Source organism: Bufo bufo, chromosome 1 (genome assembly GCF_905171765.1).
Source record: "Bufo bufo chromosome 1, aBufBuf1.1, whole genome shotgun sequence".
Lineage (NCBI taxonomy): Eukaryota > Metazoa > Chordata > Amphibia > Anura > Bufonidae > Bufo > Bufo bufo.
The window spans coordinates 40366074-40391611 of record NC_053389.1 but is presented as its reverse complement, the minus strand read 5'-3'; the positions used below and the strand labels follow the sequence as shown (position 1 = coordinate 40391611).

The following is a 25538-nucleotide window of genomic DNA, read 5'->3' as shown; positions in this document are numbered from 1 at the left end:
CCATTTATAGTAGTAATGCCCATTGTGCCCCCTCCATAGTAGTAAAGCCCATTGTGCCCCCCTAATACTAGTAATGCCCTTTGTAGCAGTATTGCCCTCTGTGCCCCCTTTGTAGTAGTATTGCCCTCTGTGCCCCTTTGTAGTAGTAAATTAATGCCCTTTGTTCCCTCTTTGTAGTAGTAATACCCTCTGTGCATCCTTAATAGTAGTAATAATGCCCTCTGTGCACCCTTTGCAGTAGTAAAACCCTCTGTGCCGCCTTGGTAGTAATTTTGCCCTCTGTGCCCCCTTCATGGTAGAAATACCCTCTGTACCCCCACCATGGTAGAAATGCCCTCTGTTAAATAAAAAGAAAAAAACACATTACCTACTCACCTTGTCCCATTCCTGAAGCTCACAGTCCTCTCTCCCCTACAGACACAGATCGCTCTACAGCACTGTGTGGGTGTAGCTTCTGCAGATTTCAGGGCTGCAGGCTCCGCCCACACAGTCTGCGCGATCCGTGCCTGCAGGCTGAATGGTGAAGCAGGGAGAAGTCATCCTGCCTCAGCATACAGTGTGGGAGAGACAGAGCGCAGGGAGCTGTTTGACAGGACCACAGCTCCCTGTGCCCCAGCAATGAACGCTTCCATCTATATTGATGGAAGCGCTCATTGCTTCTAGGCTCTGGCACCCCCTGAAAGCCGGCACCATGGGCGGACTGCCTAGACCACTGCAACAACTTTCTCTGTTGCCTCCTATCTAACACTCCGGCGCCCTTCTAATCAATCTTTAGCTCTATGTGTTGGATTAATTAATATTCACAGCATTGTCTTTTTTTTTAAACTTACCAAGTCCATTTGCCGGCTGATTTCCCCCAAATTGATAAGACCAGCTACCTATTATTAAGTAAAGAAAGGTATTAGTGGACATATGTCCTGTTAACAGCTCTCCATACGGTCAGGCAGGGTACTGCATGTAAAGCACATCAATCATTTTCATACATGACCTATATATTTATATGCGTTACCTGATGACCCTGGAGTTCCTCCCTTTATATCTGGAAGAAAAACAGGTTTTGTTGGCCATTGACTGAGCTTCAAAATTGATTTTGAAGCATGCATTTTTTTACACAACAATACTGAATAGAATTATATATTTCCATCTGATATTGGTCTCCTTTTCATTTAAAGTCAAGAGAACAAATAGTACAGATAACTTCATCATGTTAAGAATTTTCAGTTAATCTCAATAATAGAGATTATATATAATAGACAGAAAAACAGATAGATAGATAGATAGATATAGACAGCTGTTGTCCTATATCACTACTATTGTTTTTCCCAAAAGTACACTTGGATAAGTCCAGTTTGAATTGTCTTTTAACTTCTCATCTCACTCCTTGTTTCACCGCCTACACTCTCGCTTCTGACCCCACCATTCAACTGAAACTGCCCTGACCAAATTCACCTACGATCTGCTAACTGCCAAGACAAAAGACATTACTTTGGCTTCCTCCTCCAGGACCCGTCCTTTGCCTTTGGCACAGTTGACCTCTCCCTTCTTTTACACACTCTCTCATACTTTGGCATTACAGAGTTGGCCATCTCCTGTGGCAAACTTAAAACAAGAATTTATCTTCCCCCCACCTCAGCCCCCCAACAGACCTGTCTATCACAGTCAATGGCTCCATGCTCTTCTCTGGTCCCATAAGCAGATATCTTTGGGTAAGCTTTAATTCTGCTTTGTATTAATATTACTAAAGTATTAATATTATTATGTGGGTATATGTCTTGTTAACAGCGCTCCAATTGGTCTGGCAGGGTACCTCAAGTATAAATCACCAATCATTTACTAACATGACCTATATATTTATATACTTTACCTGTGGTATCTGGAGTTCCTCCCTTTATAGCTGAAAGAAAAACATGTTTTATTAGCCACCGACTGGAGATTCAAAATAGATTTTGAAACATGCCTGTATTTAAAAAAAAAAAATACACAACAATACTGAATAGAAATACATATTCCATCTGATATTGGTCTCCATTTTATTTAAAATCAAGAGAGCAAATAGTACAGTTAACTTCATCGTCTTTATAATCTTATAGTCTAAATAATATAGATGATAGATAGATAGATAGATAGATAGATAAAACATACTTTGATAAGAGATTCAGATCAAATTTGTTAACTTTGAATGAAAAATGTGGGTGTACAACATGCTCCACACACTGGGGGTCCCTGTTCCCCTTCCTACTGCTCCTCCACTATGTGTTTGGAACCTGGGTTTGTGCCAGAACCTGGGTCAGTGCCAGACCTAGCTAGCAGTATATCTGCAGATGGTGCCAAGAGACTTCTGTGACACCCAGGAAATTCTTCAACACCTGTAGGAGTACTGGAGGTATCCCCTTTTTCTAGAGCTCCCTGGATGCTCAGGGAGGTTGGCAAAAATGATATAAAAGATAGATAGACAGATACAAAAAAAAACGTAAAAAAGAAGAAACACAATCAGCAGACAATGACATGGTGCGACTTCTCAATAGGCCTCTTTCCCAGTTTCTTTCTTTGTAAGCAGCAACACATAATAACAATTTACTCAAAACTATTTGAACAACACTTTGAATTGTCCTCCCAACTCTTATTTCGCTCCCTTTTTTGACTGGCTACAGTCTGGCCGCCGACCCTACCAGTCAACTGAAACTGCCCTGACCAAGTTCACCAACAATCTGCTAACTGCCAAGACAAATTACATTACTCTTGCCTTTTCCAAGTCTTTGACCTCTCCTTTATGTTACACACTCTCTCGTTACCTGGCATCACAGACTTGTCCTTCTCCTGGGGCCAAGTGAAAACAGAATTTATTATGGAGAAAACTGAATTTATCTTTACCTCATCTAACTTATCCCCCCAACAGACCTATCTATCACAGTTAATAGCTTAATCTCTGCTTGGTCCCACAAGTCAGTTGTCTTGTGGTAAGCTCTGATTCTGCTCTGCTCTTCAAACCACACATCCAAGCCCTTTCCACCGCCTGAAACCTTCAACTGTAAAGTAGCTTTCAGATCCACACATTCCTCAACCAGGAGTCTGCAAAAATGCTTGTACATGCCCTTATTGTCTCCTGCCTAGACTACTGCAGCAATTTTCTCTGTTGCCCTTCTAATCAATATTTAGCTCTGAAAAAATGTATTTATGATGTTGCATTCATTAACCACCTCAGCTCCTCTAGCTTAAACCCCCTTAATGACCAGACCACTTTTTACAATTCTGCACTACACTACTTTCACGGTTTATTGCTCGGTCATACAACTTACCACCCAAATGAATTTTTACATCCTTTTCTTCTCACTAATAGAGCTTTCATTTGGTGGTATTTCATTGCTGCTGACATTTAAACTTTTTTTGATATTAATCAAAATTGACCGAAATTTTTGTAAAATTTTTCAAACAAAACTACATTTCTATATAAATTTCCCTCTAAATTTATTGTTCTACATGTCTTTGATAAAAAAAAATGCAAGAAGTGTATATTTATTGGTTTGGGTAAAAGTTATAGCGTTTACAAACTATGGTGCAAAAATGTGAATTTACGCACTTTGACTTTCTGAGCACCTGTCATGTTTCCTGAAGTTCTACAATGCCCAGACAGTAGAAACACCCCACAAATGACCCCATTTCGGAAAGTAGACACCCTAAGGTATTCGCTGATGGGCATAGTGAGTTCATGGAAGTTTTTATTTTTTGTCACAAGTTAGCGGAAAATGATATATTTTTTTTTTTCTTCCAAAGTCTCATATTCCACTAACTTGTGACAAAAAATGAACTCACCATACCCCTCACTGAATACCTTGGGGTGTCTTCTTTCTAAAATGGGGTCACTTGTGGGGTATTTATACTGCCCTGGCATTTTAGGGGCCCTAAAGTGTGAGAAGTAGTTCGGAATCCAAATGCGTAAAAATGCCCTGTGAAATCCTAAAAGTACTCATTGGAATTTGGGCCCCTTTGCGCACCTAGGCTGCAAAAAAGTGTCACACATGTGGTATCGCCGTACTCAGAAGAAGTAGAGCAATGTGTTTTGGGGTGTATTTTTACATATACCCATGCTGGGTGAGATAAATATCTCTGTAAAAGACAACTATTCCCATTTTTTTATACAAAGTTGTCATTTTACAGAGATATTTCTCACACACAGTATGGGTATATGTAAAAATACACCACAAAACACATTGCCCTCCTTCTCCTGAGTACGGCAATACCACATGTGTGACACTTTTTTGCAGCCTAGGTGCACAAAGGGGCCCAAATTCCAATGAGTATCTCTAGAATTTCACAGGGCATTTTTTACGCATTTGGATTCCAAACTACTTCTCACGCTTTAGGACCCCTAAAATGCCAGGGCAGCATAAAAACCCCATGAGTAACCCCATTTTTTTTTGTTCTCTTACAAAGTCTCATATTCCACTAACTTGTGACCAAAAATTTAATTTTACATGAACTCGCCATGCCCCTCATGAAATATCTTGAAGTGTCTTCTTTCCAAAATGGGGTCACATGTGGGGTATTTATACTGCTCTGGCATTTTAGGGGCCCTAACGCGTGAGAAGAAGTCTGGAATATAAATGTCTAAAAATTTTTACGCATTTGGATTCCGTGAGGGGTATGGTGAGTTCATGTGAGATTTAATTTTTTGTCACAAGTTAGTGGAATATGAGACTTTGTAAGAAAAAAAAATAAAATAAAATCTATTTCCGCTACTTTGTGCCAAAAAAAATCTATGAACTCGCCATGCCCCTCAAAAGTGATCTTTATAGCGCCGCAGTGATTTTACGGTGTTTTTGCAGTGATCAGACAAATAAAAAATTTCTGCAACTGCGGTGGGGCGGACAAGATCAGGCCTGATCGGGCGAACACTGCGTTTTTTGTAGAGCCTATAGAACATGTCCTATTCTTGTCCGCAATTGCGGACAAGAAAAGGCATTTTCTATATAGCTCTGGCAATGTGCGGATCCGCAAAATGCAGAAAGCACATTGCCGGTGTCCGTGTTTTGCGGATCCGCGGTGTCCGTGTTTTGCGGATCCGCGGATCTGTGGATCCGCAGATCTGCAAAACACATACGGACGTCTGAATGGAGCCTTACAGGGGGGTGATCAATGACAGGGGGGTGATCAGGTAGTCTATATGGGGTGATCAGGGGTTAATAAGGGGTTAATAAGTGACAGGGGGGTATAGTGTAGTGTGGTGCTTGATGCTACTTACAGAGCTGCCTGTGTCCTCTGGTGGTCGATCCAAGCAAAAGGAACCACCAGAGGACCAGGTAGCAGGTATATCAGACGCTGTTAACAAAACAGCGTCTGATATACCTTTCAGGGGTTAAAAAATCGCATCTACAGCCTGCCAGCGAATGATCGCCACTGGCAGGCTGTAGATCAGCTCGTTTACCTTCCGATCCTGTGAACGCGCGCTCCTGTGTGCGCGCATTCACAGGAAATCTCGCGTCTCGCGAGATGACGCGCCGATGCGTCAGCGAGGAACAAACCGACCGCCCACAGGACGCATCCCTGCGTTAGGCGGTCGGGAGGCGGTTAATATTCACAGCATTGTTTTTTTTTAAACGTACCAAGTCCATTTGCTCAGGCTGGGTGTTGCAAGTAAAGCTCAATAATCATTTAGATTTATTGTGAAAATTACTTATAGACTACATTTTGAGAATTAGTGGTGTTGTTAACAACCACCAATCTCTGTGATGGATGATAGATAGATAGATAGATAGATAGATAGATAGATAGATAGATAGATAGATAGATAGATAAAGATAGATAGATAAAGATAGATAGATAGATAGATAGATAGATAGATAGATAGATAGATAGATAGGTAGATAGATAAAGATAGATAGATAAAGATAGATAGATAGATAGATAGATAGATAGATAGATAGATAGATAGGTAGATAGATAGGTAGATAGATAAGTAGATAGATAAGTAGATAGATAGATAGATAGATAGATAGACAGACAGACAGACAGATAGCAGTCATCCCATATAACATGTCCACTTTGCATTGTCCTCCCACACCTCATCTCACTCCCTTTTTGACTGGCTACAGTCTGGCTTCCGACCCCACCACTCAACTTAATTTGACATGACCAAATGAACCAACGATCTGCTAACTGCCAAGACAAATGACTTTACTCTTTCCTCCTCCTTGACCTGTTGTTCTCCCTTTGACACAGTGGACACCTCCTTTCTGTTACACCCTCTCATCCTTTGGCATTACAAAATACAGTGAAAACAAAATTCTTTTCTCCATCTAATTAAGCCCCCAACAGACCTAGCTATCAGAGTCAATGGCTTCATGCTCTATCTTTTCCCATAAGTTAGTTATCTTTAGGCAAGCTTTGATTCTACCTTGTATTACTAATACTAAAGTATTAGTAATATATGGGCATATGTCCTGTTAACAGCATTCCAATTGGCCAGGCAGGGTACTGCATTTAAAACTCACCAACCATTTACTGTATATATATGGCCTATATATTTATATACTTTACCTGTTGAGCTTGGAGTTCCTTCCTTTATATCTGAAAGAAAAACAGGTTTTGCTAGTCATAGACTTGAGATTCAAAACTGATTTTGAAGCATTTTTATATTACACAACAAAACTGAATAGAACTACGCATTTCCAAATGATATTGGTCTCCTTTTCCTTTAAAATCTAGGCATAAGATAGATAGACAGCTGTTATTCCATATTTCTACTCCTATTTTCCTAAAACTACTAGCAACCTGTCCACTTTGAATTATCTTTGCATCTCTTATCTCACTCCTTTTCACCGGTTACAGTCTGGCTTCTGACCCTACCACTCAACTGAAACTGCCCTGACCAAATTCACCAGCGGTCTGCTCACCAGCGGTCTGCTAACTGCAAAGAGATCTAACTCAGCACCCAACAGAGTGATTTATCACAGTCAATTACTCCATGCTCTTTCTGGTCCCATAAGTCGTCTGTCTTGGGGCAAGTTTTGATTCTACTAATAATATTTGGGCATATGTCCTGCTAACAGCACTCCAATTTGTCAGGCAGGGTACGGGCAGTAAAGTTTACTGATTTTTTTTTAAACATGACCTAAATATTAAGAGACTTTACCTGTTGACCCTGGAATTCCTCCCTTTATATCTGAAAGAAAAACAGGTTTTATTGGCCACAGACTTCAGATTGAAAATTTTGAAACATGCATTTTTTATAATACACAACAATACTGAATAGAATTAAATTTTTTCATCTGATATTGGTCTCCTTTTCCTTTAAAGTCAAGAGAACAAAAAGTATAGACACCTTCATCTTCAGAATATTTAGTTAATCTCAATAATAGAGATGATAGATAAATAGATAGATAGATAGATAGATAGATAGATAGATAGATAGATAGATATGGACAGCTGTCACCTCATATTACTACTCCTATTTTCCTCAAAAGTACATTTGAACAAGTCCACTTTGAATTCTCTTTCCACCTCTTGTCTCACTTCTTTTTTGACCGGCAGTCTGGCTTCTGACCCCACTACTCAACTGAAACTGCCCTACCAAATTCACCAACGATCTGCTAACTGCCAAGACAAATGACAATACTCTGGCCTTCTCCAACCCCTTGACTTCTCCTTTTTGTTACACACTCTCTCGTTCCCTGGCATGACTGTCTCCTGGGGCCAAGTGAAAACAGAATTTATTATGGAGAAAACAGAATTTATCTTTCCTCCGTCTAACTCAGCCTCCCAACAGACCTATCTTTCACAGTCAATTGCTCCATGCTCTGCTTGGTCCCACAAGTCAGTTGTCTTGTGGTAAGCTTTGATTCTGCTCCTCCCTTCAAACCACACATCCAATCCTTTTCCACTGCCTGTTGCCTTCAACTCAAAAGTAGCTCTCAGATCCACGCATTCCTCAACCAGGAGTCTGCAAAAATGCTTGTACACGCCGATCCACAGCATCCCAAACATGCTCAATGGATGACATGTCCGGTGAGTATGCTGGCCATGCAAGAACTGGGATGTTTTCAGCTTCCAGGAATTGTGTACAGATCTTTGCAATATGGGGCTGTGCATTATCATGCCGCAACATGAGGTGATGGTTGTGGATGAATGGCACAACAATGGGCCTCAGGATCTCGTCACGGTATCTCTGTGCATTCAAAATGCCATCAATAAAATGCACCTGTGTTCGTTGTCCATAACATACGCCTGCCCATACCATGGGCCACTCGATCCACGACATTGACATCAGCAAACCGCTCACCCACACGACGCCACACACGCTGTCTGCCATCTGCCCTGAACAGTGAAAACTGGGACTAATCCATGAACAGAACGCCTCTCCAACATGCGCCATCAAATATGAGCATTTGCCCACTCAAGTCAGTTACGATGACGAACTGCAGTCAGGTCCAGACCCCGATGAGGATGACGAGCATGCAGATGAGCTTTCCTGAGACGGTTTCTGACAGTTTGTGCCAAAATTCGTTAGTTATGCAAACTGATTGTTGCTGCAGCTGTCCAGGTGGCTGGTCTCAGAAGATCATGGAGGCGAACATGCTGGATGTGGAGATCCTGGGCTGGTGTGGTTACACGTGGTCTGCGGTTGTGAGACCGGTTGGATGTAATGCCAAATTCTCTGAAACACCTTTGAAGACGGCTTATGGAAGAAAAATAAACATTCATTGCACGGGCAACAGCTCTGGTAGACATTTCTGCAGTCAGCATGCCAATTGCACGCTCCTTCAAATGTTGTGACATCTGTGGCATTGTGCTATGTGATCAAACTGCACATTTCAGAGTGGCCTTTTATTTTGGGCAGTCTAAGGCACACCTGTGCTTTCTAATCAGCACCTTGATATGCCACACCTGTGAGGTGGGATGGATTATCTCAGCAAAGGAGAAGTGCTTACAAACACAGATTTAGACAGATTTGTGAACAATATTTGGAAGTAATGTGTCTTTTGTGTATGTAGAAAATGTTTCAGATCTTTGAGTTCAGCTCATGCAAAATGGGAGCAAAACCGAAAGTGTTGCGTTTATATTTTTGTTCAGTGCATGTCCAGAAAAATAAATTTTATTCCCACCGACTAGAGATTCAAAATTGTTATTTGAACATTCTTTTTTTTTTTATATTACTTAACAATACTGAATTGTATTACATTTTTCCATCTGATATTGGTCTCTTTTTTATTTTAACGAAGAATTGTCAAATTAATTTCATTTTCAGAGACTTCAGTTAATCTCAATAATAGAGATGGTAGATGGATAGATAGATAGATAGATAGATATAGACAGCTGTCGTCCCATATTGCTCTCTTTTTCCCCTCAAAACTACACTTACATCGAGAAATGTTATTAAGAATGAGCACCACATTTATGAAGCACTTGTTACACTTTACAGACATAGAAGTCGCATAAAGCGAGTGAGGCCAAGGGGACTTTTTAATACAATTTTTTTTGTCTGCTTAATGAATAAATAAAATGCAAATTTATTAGAAATCAGGGGTGTTACGCTCTGCATTCTGGATTGCTTGGGACGGATTGATGTATTTGTACTGGGAAAGTGGGTAGAGTAGGCTGACCATGATAGATAGATAGATAGATATAGACAGCTGTCGTCCCATATTGCTCTCTTTTTCCCCTCAAAACTACACTTAAACACCAAGTCCACTTTGAATTCTCTTTGCCATTTCGAATCTCACTTCTTGTTTGACCGGCTCCATCTGGCTTCTGACCCCACCAGTCAACTCCCACCACTCAACTGAAACAGCCCTACCTAATTCACCAACGATCTGCTAACTGCCAAGACAAATTACATTAATCTGTCCTCCTCCTCCTGGACCTGCCCCTTCTGTTACACACTCTCTCCTCCTTTGGCATTACAGAGTTGGCCATCTCCTGCGACCCAGTGAAAACAGAATCTATATTTTTGCCACCTCAGCCCCCCAGCAGACCTATCTGTCACAGTCAATGGCTCCATGCTAAATCGTATCACATAAATCAGCTGTCTTTGGTAAGCTTTGATTCTTCTCTGTATTACTAATACTAAAGAATTCTTAAAGTCAATACTTTTTTTATTGAGATATACTAAAGAATTCTTATTAAGTTTGTATATGTCCAGTTAACAGCACTCCAATTGGTCAGGCAAGGTACTGCAAGTAAAGCTCACAAAACATTTACACACAAAATAATATATATTTATAGACTCTACCTGTTGACCCTGGAGTTCCTTCCTTTAAATCTGAAAGAAAAACAGGTTTTATTGGCCACTCACTCGAGCTTCAAAATTGATTTTGAAATATGCCTGTTTTTTATATTACACCACAATACTGTCTAGAATTACATGGAACCTGGGTCTGTATTTGAAGCCAGACCTAGCTAGCAGTTATTCTGCTGGAGGTGCCGAGAGACTTCTGTGACACCCAAAAGATTATCCAACAACTGTGGGTATACTGGAGGTCTCCCCTTTTTCTGGAGCTCCCTGGGTGCTCAGGGAGGTTGGCAAAAATGATATAAAAAAGATAAGTAGACAAACAGAAAAAAAAAAGCTGAAAAATGAGCAACAAAACCAGCAGACAATAACAGGGTACAACTCCTCAATAGGCCTCTGACCCAGTGTCTTTCTTTGTAAGCAGCAACAAATAATAACACTTTCCTACAAAAAATTCCTTAAACATTTCCACTTTGAATTGTCCTCCCACCTCTTATCTCGCGCCCTTTTTGACCGGCTACAGTCTGGCTTCCTACCCTACCCTTCCTAGGCTACCACTCAACTGAAACTGCCTTTACCAGATTCACCAATAAAAAATAGCTCTCAGATCCACACATTCCTCAATCAAGAGTATGCAAAAACTCTAGTAAATGCCCTTATCATCTCCTGCCTAAACCACTACTGCAGCAACGTCCTCTGTTGCCTCCTATCTAACACTCTGGCTCCTTATAATTAATCTTTAACTCTGACAAGATGTATTTATGGTTTTGCATTAATTAATATTCGCAGCATTGTCTTTATTAAAAACATACCAAGTCCATTCACCGGCTGATTTCCCCCAACTTGGAAAGACCAGGTAGCTATTATTAAATAAAGAAAGGCATTATTATTGCGTAGACATATGTCCTGTTAACAGCACTCCATGTGGTAAGGCAGAGTACTGCAAGTAAAGCTTGCCAATCATTTACATAGATGACCTATATCTTTATATACATTACCTGTTGACGCTGGAATTCCTCCTTTTATATCTAAAAGAAAAACAGGTTTTGTTGGCCACCAACTAGAGACTACATTTTTTTATGCAACAATACTGAATAGAATTACATATTTCCATCTGATATTGGTCTCTTTTTCATTTAAAGTCCATAGAACAATTAGTATAGATTACTTGTAATCTTCAAAATCTTTAGGTTATCTCAATCAGTACTAGAGATAGATAGATAGATAGATAGATAGATAGATAGATAGATAAAAAAGTAAAGAAAAGAAGCAGCACTCCAAAAGAAATACACACGGGTGCAAAAAATCCTCCTTATGAGACCTGTGACCAAGGTCCAAATTGTAGACACAAAGCGAAAAACGAAGGCAGCACTCCAATTAGTGAAGAAAGTGGAAGGTTTATTCACCCAACCAGCAGCAACGTTTCAGCTCTCTCTATGGAGCCTTTGTCCAGCTGAGTAACATGTGCATAGTGACATACATAAGTTGTAACAGTGATTAGCATAATTACAAATCAATTCAAATTGTCATAAGCACAGATAAGATAAATATACAAAATACAGTCATATAAATGATATAATTCATCCATGCGACTAGTGTACATATAATAGCGAATACGTGCATACATAAAATTACATAGTATAATTCATATTGTGTACAATATACCCCACTCTTGCATAATTGATAATTATTACAGCAGTGAAAAAGGTGTGTGAATAAAAAAGTTGATTAAAAACCTTTGAATGGATCGGAGCAGGCTGAAGCAACATGGTGGAAACTGCTGGCGTCCGGAAGCAGCAACGGCGCATGCGTCGCACTGTCTGTTATCGCGAGACTTGTACTGGAGCTGAATGTCATTACAGACCATAACCAAGATGGCCACTATGGGAACAACCTGTTAGGGCGCATGCGCAACGCAGCATTCTCGCCCATCCAGCTTAACATAGCACTAATATATATAGGCATATACCGCAATGTTCAGCAGAGAAGCCGATCCATAAAACGGGGGCCGGCGGTTCAATGCCAGTCACCGTCAGGACATCCGTGACTGGCATTGACGGTGACTGGCATTGAACCGCCGGCCCCCGTTTTATGGATCGGCTTCTCTGCTGAACATTGCGGTATATGCCTATATATATTAGTGCTATGTTAAGCTGGATGGGCGAGAATGCTGCGTTGCGCATGCGCCCTAACAGGTTGTTCCCATAGTGGCCATCTTGGTTATGGTCTGTAATGACATTCAGCTCCAGTACAAGTCTCGCGATTGCTGCTTCCGGACGCCAGCAGTTTCCACCATGTTGCTTCAGCCTGCTCCGATCCATTCAAAGGTTTATAACCACCTCCGGACCGCTGTACGCAGATTCGCGTTCCGGAGGTGGCAGCGCTGCGCACAATGACGCATATACGCGTCATCTCGCGAGACGCGAGATTTCGCTCCAAGCCGGCCCGCGCATGCGCATCGCGGGCCGGCAAAATTCAAAGAAGAATTTCGTCACCAGCCTGCCAGCAACGATCATTGGCTGGCAGGCTGGCGATTTTTAAAAAATCCAATCAAAAGTCATATAACAGATCATATTAGTAAATATGATCTGTTATATGGCTTCTCTGCTCCTCTGCTGGTCCTTTTCGTCGGTTGGATCCAGCAGAGAAGCAGACTGAACTGTGAGTACACCAAACACTTCACTGTAGCCCCTGATCACCCACCTGCACCCCAATTAACCCTTTGATCACCCCTTTGATCGCCCCTGTCAATCACTAGTGAAAGGAAAAAAAGTGATCAGTGTAAACTGTCACTTTTTTTTTTTCACTGGTATTGGCTGTTAGGTTTTAGGGATAGTTTAGGCCCCTTGGTTAGGTAGTTAGCGTCAGTTAGCGCCCAGCCCACCGCACCGCAGTCACTTTTATTCGCTGAATAGCGTATCGCTAATCAGCATTTGTACTTTTATAGTATCTGTAAGTGATCAAAACTGATCACGGTCAGATCTATAATAGTATTAGTGTCACTTTAGTTCGCCCTCCACCCAAAACGCAGTGTTTGCCCGATCAGGCCTGATCGGTCGCCCACACGTGCGTTCACCCACGCCCGCCCCACCGCAGTGACAAAAAATATATATTTTTTGATCACTGCACTTTCATTTTACACGCACTGCGGCGATAAAAAAATCAGTTTTGATATTTTTTATCAACCGCAGCGGCCTCCGGTACTTCGCTAGCCTCCCCTTTGTAAGACAGGTTTGCTTTTTTTCTTGGGTAGTCTCAGGGAATACCCCTAAATTTAGTAGTCCAAAATGTCAAACAGGGGGTATTCTTCTGAAGAGGCCTACAGGATTCTGACCCAGTCGGATGAGGAGTGGGAACCCTCATCTGATGAATCTAGCGGGTCAGAATATGAACCTGTGGAAAGCAGTGGCTCTCTGACCCAAAGTTCGGACGAGGAGGTGGAGGTCCCTGGCAGCACCAGGCGTACCCGGCCCCGTGTCGCTAGACCACAGGTTATGCAGGATCCGCTTCAAGAGCAGCAGAGTGGGGCTGTCGCTGCCGGATCACGTGGTGAGGCATACACCAGCAGCGCAGCCCTCCCTGGACCTAGTACCAGCACTGCCGTACAACATGGTGACGTGGCGAGCACCAGAAGGGCAGTTGAAGCTGGTACGGTGGCACGTGCACTAGTTACCCCGTCGCAGCCACCGCGCAGACAGGCCCGTAGAGCCCCTAGAATCCCTGAGGTGCTGGCAAACCCTGATTGGCAGTCACCAACTTCAGCCGCACCTGTAGTTCCCCCTTTCACCGCCCAGTCTGGAGTTCGGGTTGAGACGGCTCAAATCGGTTCGGCCCTGGGATTTTTTGAGCTGTTCTTGACTGCGGAGCTCTTGGACTTAGTCGTGGCAGAGACCAACCAGTATGCCACACAATTTATATCCGCCAACCCGGGAAGCTTTTATGCCCAGCCTTTCCGGTGGAAACCAGTCCAAGTTTCCGAAATTAAAATTTTTTTGGGCCTTCTCCTCAACATGGGCCTGACAAAAAAGCATGAATTGCGGTCATATTGGTCAACGCACCCGATTCATCACATGCCCATGTTCTCTGCTGCTATGTCCAGGGCACGATTTGAGGCCATCCTCCGTTTCCTGCATTTTAGCGACAACACCACCTCCCGTCCCAGAGGCCACCCAGCTTTTGACCGGCTCCACAAAATTCGGCCCCTCATAGACCATTTCAACCAGAAATTTGCAGATTTGTATACCCCCGAGCAAAACATCTGCGTAGACGAGTCCCTAATACATTTTACCGGGCGCCTTGGCTTCAAACAGTACATCCCAAGCAAGCGTGCCCGGTATGGGGTCAAATTGTATAAGCTCTGTGAAAGGGCCACAGGCTATACCCACAAATTTCGGATCTATGAGGGAAAAGATCAGACCCTGGAGCCGGTCGGTTGCCCTGACTACCTGGGGAGCAGTGGGAAGACAGTCTGGGACTTGGTGTCACCCTTATTCGGCAAGGGGTACCATCTTTATGTGGACAATTTTTACACAAGTGTGGCCCTCTTTAGGCATTTGTTTCTAGAACGGATTTGCGCCTGTGGCACCGCGCGAACTAGTCGCGTGGGCTTCCCCCAACGGCTTGTAACCACCCGTCTTGCAAGGGGGGAGAGGGCTGCCTTGTGTAACGAAGAACTGCTCGCGGTGAAATGGAGAGACAAGCGTGACGTTTACATGCTCTCCTCCATTCACGCAGACACGACAATCCAAATTGAGCGAGCAACCCGTGTCATTGAAAAGCCCCTCTGTGTCCACGACTATAATGCGCTCATGGGAGGGGTGGACTTCAATGACCAGATGTTGTCTCCGTATTTAGTTTCCCGCAGAACCAGACGCTGGTATAAGAAGGTGTCTGTATATTTAATTCAATTGGCGCTGTACAATAGTTTTGTTCTCTACAGTAAGGCTGGGAGAACACGATCTTTCCTCAAATTCCAGGAAGAGATCATCGAGAACCTCCTTTACCCAGGAGGTTCCGTGGCCCCATCCACCAGTGTAGTTAGCCGTCTACACGAGCGACATTTCCCCAGTGTCGTTCCTGGTACCTCAACCCAACCGTCACCCCGAAAAAGATGTCGTGTCTGTAGCAGGAGTGGAATAAGGCGTGACACCCGCTATTTCTGTCCTGACTGTCCTGACCACCCTGCCCTATGCTTTGGTGAGTGTTTCCGGAAGTACCACACACAGGTACACCTAGCATAGGGATTGCATCTCACAGGACAGGCACACAGGGCTATTAGGGCCCTTTTACTCTCAGCTGCTGCAAACCTCTCCTTTCACCTGGGATAAAGTGCATAACGTACTTCGCCACATCTTTGGGCGATTTGCGCTTTGCACATTGTCCCATGGGGAAGGAGAGGTTTGTTCTATAAAGGTAAAAAAAACTAAACAAAAAAAAAATTACCGGTAAGTAAAAAAGTTAAAAAAGTTAAAAAAAGTTAATATGTTCTGTTCTAAAGTTAATAAAGTTATTGCTTTGCGGCCTGGTTTTTTCTTTTTTGTTTTGTTTTTTTTACCTTTCAGGTGGACCAACCGATCGACCAGCTGCAGCACTGATGTGCATTCGGACAGAAGCATTGCGCTGCTGTCAGATTACACGCAAGTCGGTGTATGCGGCGCTGCAAGACGAGATTTCTCCTCTGCAGTAAAAGATATGTTTGCCGAGGCATATGAGCTGAGGAGGTGGCGGTGTTCATATACTTTGGCAAACACTTTGTATATATAAAAAAAAAAATCCCGGCAATGATTTATTCATCCACATCGATTGATGTGAATGGAGAAATCTGGTTTGCCAGGGCATACGAGCTGAAGTGGGTATGGATGTTGGGCGGAGCTCCTATGTCCTGGCAGACGCCTTTCCCCTCCTTTTTCTTTTTTTGGCAGAGATTTTTTCATCCACATTGATCGATGCGAATGAAGAAATCTGTGCCGTTCATTTTTTTCTTTCAGTCCAGAGGCTGAACGGAAAAAAAAAATCTCATTACCCGTATGCTCAATATAAGGAGAATAGCAGAAACTCCTAATGCTGGGCATACATGTAATGATTGCGGAGACCCTCAAATGCCAGGGCAGTACAAACACCCCACAAATAACACCATTTTGGAAAGAAGACACCCCAAGGTATTCGCTGAGGGGCATATTGAGTCCATGAAAGATTGAAATTTTTGTCCCAAGTTAGCGGAAAGGGAGACTTTGTGAGAACAAAATCAAAAAAATCAATTTCCGCTAACTTGTGCCAAAAAATGTTTTTTTCAATAAACTCGCCATGCCCCTCATTGAATACCTTGGGGTGTCTTCTTTCCAAAATGGGGTCACATGTGGGGTATTTATACTGCCCTGGCATTTTAGGGGCCCCAAAGCGTGAGAAGAAGTCTGGTATCCAAATGTCTAAAAATGCCCTCCTAAAAGGAATTTGGGCCCCTTTGCCCACCTAGGCTGCAAAAAAGTGTCACACATCTGGTATCTCCGTACTCAGGAGAAGTTGAGGAATGTGTTTTGGGGTGTCTTTTTACATATACCCATGCTGGGTGAGATAAATATCTTGGTCAAATGCCAACTTTGTATAAAAAAATGGGAAAAGTTGTCTTTTGCCAAGATATTTCTCTCACCCAGCATGGGTATATGTAAAATGACACCCCAAAACACATTCCCCACCTTCTCCTGAGTATGGAGATACAAGATGTGTGACACTTTTTTGCAGCCTAGGTGGGCAAAGGGGCCCACATTCCAAAGAGCACCTTTCGGATTTCACAGGTCATTTACCTACTTACCACACATTAGGGCCCCTGGAAAATGCCAGGGCAGTATAACTACCCCACAAGTGACCCCATTTTGGAAAGAAGACACCCCAAGGTATTCCGTGAGGGGCATGGCAAGTTCCTAGAATTTTTTATTTTTTGTCACAAGTTAGTGGAAAATGATGATTTTTTTTATTTTATTTTTTTTCATACAAAGTCTCATATTCCACTAACTTGTGACAAAAAATAAAAAGTTCTATGAACTCACTATGCCCATCAGCGAATACCTTGGGGTCTCTTCTTTCCAAAATGGGGTCACTTGTGGGGTAGTTATACTGCCCTGGCATTCTAGGGGCCCAAATGTGTGGTAAGGAGTTTGAAATCAAATTCTGTAAAAAATGACGAGTGAAATCCGAAAGGTGCTCTTTGGAATATGGGCCCCTTTGCCCACCTAGGCTGCAAAAAAGTGTCACACATCTGGTATCTCCGTACTCAGGAGAAGGTGGGGAATGTGTTTTGGGGTGTCATTTTATATATACCCATGCTGGGTGAGAGAAATATCTTGGCAAAAGACAACTTTTCCCATTTTTTTTATACAAAGTTGTCATTTGACCAAGATATTTATCTCACCCAGCATGGGTATATGTAAAAAGACACCCCAAAACACATTCCTCAACTTCTCCTGAGTACGGGGATACCAGATGTGTGACACTTTTTTGCAGCCTAGGTGGGCAAAGGGGCCCATATTCCAAAGAGCACCTTTCGGATTTCACAGGTCATTTTTTACAGAATTTGATTTCAAACTCCTTACCACACATTTGGGCCCCTAGAATGCCAGGGCAGTATAACTACCCCACAAGTGACCCCATTTTGGAAAGAAGAGACCCCAAGGTATTCGCTGATGGGCATAGTGAGTTCATGGAAGTTTTTATTTTTTGTCACAAGTTAGTGGAATATGAGACTTTGTATGAAAAAAAAAAAAAAAAAAAAATCATCATTTTCCACTAACTTGTGACAAAAAATAAAAAATTCTAGGAACTCGCCATGCCCCTCACGGAATACCTTGGGGTGTCTTCTTTCCAAAATGGGGTCACTTGTGGGGTAGTTATACTGCCCTGGCATTCTAGGGGCCCAAATGTGTGGTAAGGAGTTTGAAATCAAATTCAGTAAAAAATGACGAGTGAAATCCGAAAGGTGCTCTTTGGAATATGGGCCCCTTTGCCCACCTAGGCTGCAAAAAAGTGTCACACATCTGGTATCTCCGTACTCAGGAGAAGGTGGGGAATGTGTTTTGGGGTGTCATTTTATATATAACCATGCTGGGTGAGAGAAATATCTTGGCAAAAGACAACTTTTCCCATTTTTTTATACAAAGTTGTCATTTGACCAAGATATTTATCTCACCCAGCATGGGTATATGTAAAAAGACACCCCAAAACACATTCCTCAACTTCTCCTGAGTACGGGGATACCAGATGTGTGACACTTTTTTGCAGCCTAGGTGGGCAAAGGGGCCCATATTCCAAAGAGCACCTTTCGGATTTCACAGGTCATTTTTTACTGAATTTGATTTCAAACTCCTTACCACACATTTGGGCCCCTAGAATGCCAGGGCAGTATAACTACCCCACAAGTGACCCCATTTTGGAAAGAAGAGACCCCAAGGTATTCGCTGATGGGCATAGTGAGTTCATGGAAGTTTTTATTTTTTGTCACAAGTTAGTGGAATATGAGACTTTGTATGAAAAAAAAATAAAAAAATAAAATCATCATTTTCCACTAACTTGTGACAAAAAATAAAAAATTCTAGGAACTCGCCATGCCCCTCACGGAATACCTTGGGGTGTCTTATTTCCAAAATGGGGTCACTTGTGGGGTAGTTATACTGCCCTGGCATTCTAGGGGCCCAAATGTGTGGTAAGGAGTTTGAAATCAAATTCAGTAAAAAATGACGAGTGAAATCCGAAAGGTGCTCTTTGGAATATGGGCCCCTTTGCCCACCTAGGCTGCAAAAAAGTGTCACACATCTGGTATCTCCGTACTCAGGAGAAGGTGGGGAATGTGTTTTGGGGTGTCATTTTATATATACCCATGCTGGGTGAGAGAAATATCTTGGCAAAAGACAACTTTTCCCATTTTTTTATACAAAGTTGGCATTTGACCAAGATATTTATCTCACCCAGCATGGGTATATGTAAAAAGACACCCCAAAACACATTCCTCAACTTCTCCTGAGTACGGGGATACCAGATGTGTGACACTTTTTTGCAGCCTAGGTGGGCAAAGGGGCCCATATTCCAAAGAGCACCTTTCGGATTTCACAGGTCATTTTTTACTGAATTTGATTTCAAACTCCTTACCACACATTTGGGCCCCTAGAATGCCAGGGCAGTATAACTACCCCACAAGTGACCCCATTTTGGAAAGAAGAGACCCCAAGGTATTCGCTGATGGGCATAGTGAGTTCATAGAACTTTTTATTTTTTGTCACAAGTTAGTGGAATATGAGACTTTGTAAGAAAAAAAAAAAAAGAAAAAAAAATCATCATTTTCCGCTAACTTGTGACAAAAAATAAAAAGTTCTATGAACTCACTATGCCCATCAGCGAATACCTTAGGGTGTGTACTTTCAGAAATGGGGTCATTTGTGGGGTGTTTGTACTGTCTGGGCATTGTAGAACCTCAGGAAACATGACAGGTGCTCAGAAAGTCAGAGCTGCTTCAAAAAGCGGAAATTCACATTTTTGTACCATAGTTTGTAAACGCTATAACTTTTACCCAAACCATTTTTTTTTTACCCAAACATTTTTTTTTTATCAAAGACATGTAGAACTATAAATTTAGAGCAAAATTTCTATATGGATGTCGTTTTTTTTGCAAAATTTTACAACTGAAAGTGAAAAATGTCATTTTTTTGCAAAAAAATCGTTAAATTTCGATTAATAACAAAAAAAGTAAAAATGTCAGCAGCAATGAAATACCACCAAATGAAAGCTCTATTAGTGAGAAGAAAAGGAGGTAAAATTCATTTGGGTGGTAAGTTGCATGACCGAGCAATAAACGGTGAAAGTAGTGTAGGTCAGAAGTGTAAAAAGTGGCCTGGTCTTTCAGGGTGTTTAAGCACTGGGGGCTGAGGTGGTTAATCAACTTTTTTATTCACACACCTTTTTCACTGCTGTAATAATTATCAATTATGCAAGAGTGGGGTATATTGTACACAATATGAATTATACTATGTAATTTTATGTATGCACGTATTCGCTATTATATGTACACTAGTCGCATGGATGAATTATATCATTTATATGACTGTATTTTGTATATTTATCTTATCTGTGCTTATGACAATTTGAATTGATTTGTAATTATGCTAATCACTGTTACTACTTATGTATGTCACTATGCACATGTTATGAAAATTGTAGATTCACACTGAAGGCATCAAAATTATGAATTAACACATGTGGAATTATATACATAACAAACAAGTGTGAAACAACTGAAAATATGTCATATTCTAGGTTCTTCAAAGTAGCCACCTTTTGCTTTGATTACTGCTTTGCACACTCTTGGCATTCTCTTGATGAGCTTCAAGAGGTAGTCCCCTGACATGGTTTTCACTTCACAGGTGTGCCCTGTCAGGTTTAATAAGTGGGATTTCTTGCCTTATAAATGTGGTTGGGACCATCAGTTGCATTGAGGAGAAGTCAGGTGGATACATAGCTGATAGTCCTACTGAATAGACTGTTAGAATTTGTATTATGGCAAGAAAAAAGCAGCTAAGTAAAGAAAAACTAGTGGCCATCATTACTTTAAGAAATGAAGGTCAGTCAATCAGGGCTATTTGACCATGAAGGAGAGTGATGGGGTGCTGCGCCAGATGACCTGGCCTCCACAGTCACCGGACCTAAACCCAATCGAGATGGTTTGGGGTGAGCTGGACCGCAGAGTGAAGGCAAAAGGGCCAACAAGTGCTAAGCATCTCTGGGAACTCCTTCAAGACTGTTGGAAAACCATTTCAGGGGACTACCTCTTGAAGCTCATCAAGAGAATGCCAAGAGTGTGCAAAGCAGTAATCAAAGCAAAAGGTGGCTACTTTGAAGAACCTAGAATATGACATATTTTCAGTTGTTTCACACTTGTTTGTTATGTATATAATTCCACATGTGTTAATTCATAGTTTTGATGCCTTCATAGTCATGAAAATAAAGAAAACTCTTTGAATGAGAAGGTGTGTCCAAACTTTTGGTCTGTACTGTAGATAGATAGATAGATAGATAGAATTTGGAAAACGAGGAAGCAGCACACTGTAGAAGCGTGGGGTGCACGTCCGGCCAGTGAGGTCCAGCACCTAGGTCCAATGAACTAGAGATAATAAATCAGCCAGCAGCACTCCAATATTACAAAGAAAATCGTGTGGTTTATTGACCCAAAGTCAAGCGACGTTTCGACAGCTTGTTGCTGTCTTTATCAAGCCTAGTGCACAAGTGTTACAAGCGTGCTTTATATAGGGACATTGATCAACTACTAATATGACACCAATTAATAAAACATGATGAAAAATTGATATATAAAGTGAAACAAACAATTACATAGATATATGAAAATCACTGTCATGATCTGACAAGTATAATGAGGATAAATGAAAATTCATTATTACAACATCCTTTACGTTGTGTACAGAAGGTCTTAATAGGTGCAGGTGAAAACAATAATTGCGTGAAGTTAAAAACACTCACTGTCAGCTGGGTGACTGTATGTAATTCAAATCGTGTGCTCCGCGGCGTTCCCATTCACTAACCGCGCATGCGCGGGACAAGCAAATATCGCGTTACTTCTAGCGTCTAGGGACACACTGGCAACCACAATCAGGATGGCCGAGACAGCCTCACAAGTGATATGCGCATGTCAAGATAGCAGTAGGAGCCGCCCATCAGTCACTACGTAATCGTAGTCACATACATGAATGATTAACTGGGTATAGGGAACGGAATTGTGGAAATATAATATGATAAAGGAGCTTATATAGGAGGTAAGGTCTAGGACACTAACAGCCCGTGATCTACATGGTATACATATAAGGTCACTGGATTGAGCGTCTTATCAACCTATAGAACAGATGTAAAGAGGCTATGCAAATAGTGAAAAGAGAAAGATACCCAACACTGGCAGGTCACGTTAGTGATCCATCAGTGTTAGAATGGCAGAGAAGTAGGCGTCGCCAGGGTAAACCCACGAACCGCCACTGCTCATGTATAAGGGTGCATCACTCTATCACCAATGCAATTCAGTCTCACAGCCATAGCTGTATATATAAAAAAATTCAAGTACCCTATAGAATATATATAAATATAAATATTTAATAGAAGATATAACGACTATTTGGGCGGACAACTAGTGCAAAAAAGACAACAATACGCATTAATGTTGCAGCAGCAGTCCAAATATCATGATGTGGATCCAATGTATACAATATGGGTGGCCGACTGGAGCCGCAATGGACTTTGCATCATACAGCACCACAGTTGTGACCTTGAGAGTATTCTTTATCTAAAAACAAAAAAGAGAAATTATGTATAATTCTCGTAAAAAACTTTTTGCTTGGTTACACGCTTTAATGTAAAAACATGTACATTCACCATACAGTTGGGAATATGGATCAGGCGATTAACGGAATGAGACAGTACTAATCAACCCTAAAGTCGACGTTTAACCCATTGGGTTTTAGAGTCTTTAAAGTGTAAATCCAATATAATTCACGTTTTTTGAGGAGAGCTTGTCTATCTCCTCCCCGTCTCCCTAGTTCTATTTGTTCCAAAATACGAAATTTCAGATCATTTTGCGTATGTCCTGCATCTTTAAAATGTTTGGACACCGGCAAGTCCATTTTCTCCTTCCTGATGGAATAGCGATGCTGATTAAGCCGTGTCTTTACATCCCACGTGGTCTCGCCAACGTACCACTTGCCGCAGGGGCAGGTCAGTTGGTAGACCACGTAGGATGAGTCACAGGTGAGAAATTGAGTGATTTTGATCACTCCATTAGTGGCCGGATTGAAAAATTTATCTCCCTTAATCATAAGTTTGCAGTTTATGCAGTGGTAACAAGGATAGCACCCAGTGCGAGTAGAGCCACACATTTCTCTTACACTAGTTTTGGCACTGCCCACGTCGGCTTTTACTAATCTGTCTCCCAGATTTCGTCCTCTCCGATATGAAAACAAAGGGGGTGTGTTAAATTCTTCAATGTGAGGAAAACTATTCCCTAACAGGCTCCAATGTTTCCGAATGATAGTAGCGATATGCGAGCTATCAGTGGAAAATTGGGTAATGAAGGGAATGCGTGGATTTTTGGGGGCAACCTGAGACCTGATATCACTGGAGTGATACTCCACTCTCGTAATGGTATCCTTAATTAATTTTTTTGGGTAACCACGTTTGACAAATTTGTGGCCCATTTCTTTAAACCTAGTATGTCTCTTTTGTTCATCCTTGACTATCCGCTGAACACGGAGGAACTGGCTGAAAGGTAAGGACCGGATCATGGAACGAGGGTGATGGCTCTCATATCTCAATAGAGTATTTCTATCAGTTGGTTTCACAAACAGATCTGTGCTCAGACCTCGTCCCATGATCCGGACCTCCGTATCCAGGAACTGCAGTCTATCCGTTGAATGAACCACGGTAAACTTCACAGTTGGGTCAACTTCGTTGAGATATGCGTGGAAGGCGAGGAGGCCCAACGTGTCGCCCGTCCACACCAAGAAGATGTCATCAATATAGCGCCACCACCCCAGAACATGTCTGAAGTGGTGGCTGCCATAGATGAAAGACTCCTCAAGGTGGGCCATATAGATGTTAGCGTAGGTGGGCGCCACGTTGGACCCCATCGCCGTCCCACGCAATTGGACAAAGAAGTCGTCCTGGAAAAGGAAATAGTTTTTAGTCAAAACGAATCTAAGCAATGAAAGCAAAAAAGTCTGGCAAGATTCGGAATAATCAGAGTTGGCAAGACAAGTCTCAACCGCCCGTAGGCCCAGTTCATGATCGATCGACGTGTATAGACTACACACGTCGAACGAAACAAGAACTGCGCCTACAGGGATCTCAAGATCATTGATCTTAGATAAGAAGTCACTAGTATCTCTAATGAATGATTTGGTGGAGATAGCAAAACAGCGCAACATCTTATCAAGGAAGATTGCCACATTATAAAAGAGGGACTCTCTACCCGACACAATTGGGCGGCCAGGAGGGGGCATCACCCCCTTATGGACTTTAGGCAGTGTGTACAATATGGGTGTGCTGGGTTTATCTCGATATAAGTAACAAAAAAGTTTGTCATCAATGATGTCAGCCTGACGGGCCTGATTTAGAATATCACGCAGTTCCCTCAATAAATTAAATTTGGGGTCCTGTGTTACCCGTTTGTACACCTGTATGTCCTCAAGTTGGCCGTGGATCTCCTCGATGTACTCTCTGGTGTCCATCACCACAACCCCACCACCCTTATCGGCAGATTTGATGGTGAGGTTGTGGTCGGAGGCCAGAGAGCCCATCGCGGCGATCTCGTCAGAAGAGATGTTACCAAATCTGAGATCATTGTTCTCAGAATCATGTTTTAATTTGTCGAGGTCCCTTCGTATGGCTAATGAGAAAGCATCAACACCTGGGTGATCAATTACAGGATTAAAATTACTTTTAACATATAATCCAGTGTTAAATAAAGATAATTCCGTTAGCTTATCATCATCACATCTAGAGGTTTGACTCTGTGTTGAGAACCAAATCTTAAGCCTAATACTCCGTAGGAATCTATGTAAGTCCAGCTCCATATGAAACCAATCCGTCCTGGACACAGGGCAAAATGAAAGGCCCCTGTTCAAGACGGATTGTTGTGCTTCATTCAGGGTAATAGAGGAGATATTTACCATAGACGACATAGTGGTAAATATCTCCTCGATTACCCTGAATGAAGCACAACAATCCGTCTTGAACAGGGGCCTTTCATTTTGCCCTGTGTCCAGGACGGATTGGTTTCATATGGAGCTGGACTTACATAGATTCCTACAGAGTATTAGGCTTAAGATTTGGTTCTCAACACAGAGTCAAACCTCTAGATGTGATGATGATAAGCTAACGGAATTATCTTTATTTAACACTGGATTATATGTTAAAAGTAATTTTAATCCTGTAATTGATCACCCAGGTGTTGATGCTTTCTCATTAGCCATACGAAGGGACCTTGACAAATTAAAACATGATTCTGAGAACAATGATCTCAGATTTGGTAACATCTCTTCTGACGAGATCGCCGCGATGGGCTCTCTGGCCTCCGACCACAACCTCACCATCAAATCTGCCGATAAGGGTGGTGGGGTTGTGGTGATGGACACCAGAGAGTACATCGAGGAGATCCACGGCCAACTTGAGGACATACAGGTGTACAAACGGGTAACACAGGACCCCAAATTTAATTTATTGAGGGAACTGCGTGATATTCTAAATCAGGCCCGTCAGGCTGACATCATTGATGACA

General features: G+C 42.1%; 1 protein-coding gene across 1 annotated transcript in view; it reads right to left on the bottom strand.

Moving 5' to 3' along the window:
• LOC120985791 overlaps nt 1-24942 on the bottom strand; it is a 79997-nt gene extending 55055 nt beyond the window's left edge. The window contains exons 1-10 of the mRNA XM_040413974.1: nt 24424-24942; nt 22472-22550; nt 11224-11292; nt 11038-11085; nt 10226-10255; nt 7130-7159; nt 6535-6564; nt 1865-1894; nt 1010-1039; nt 831-878 (exon numbers count right to left, since the gene is read on the bottom strand). Coding sequence (XP_040269908.1) covers nt 831-878; nt 1010-1039; nt 1865-1894; nt 6535-6564; nt 7130-7159; nt 10226-10255; nt 11038-11085; nt 11224-11292; nt 22472-22550; nt 24424-24942 — 913 coding nt within the window. The remainder of the gene's footprint in view (nt 1-830; nt 879-1009; nt 1040-1864; nt 1895-6534; nt 6565-7129; nt 7160-10225; nt 10256-11037; nt 11086-11223; nt 11293-22471; nt 22551-24423) is intronic.
• Nucleotides 24943-25538: the final 596 nt, after the last annotated feature.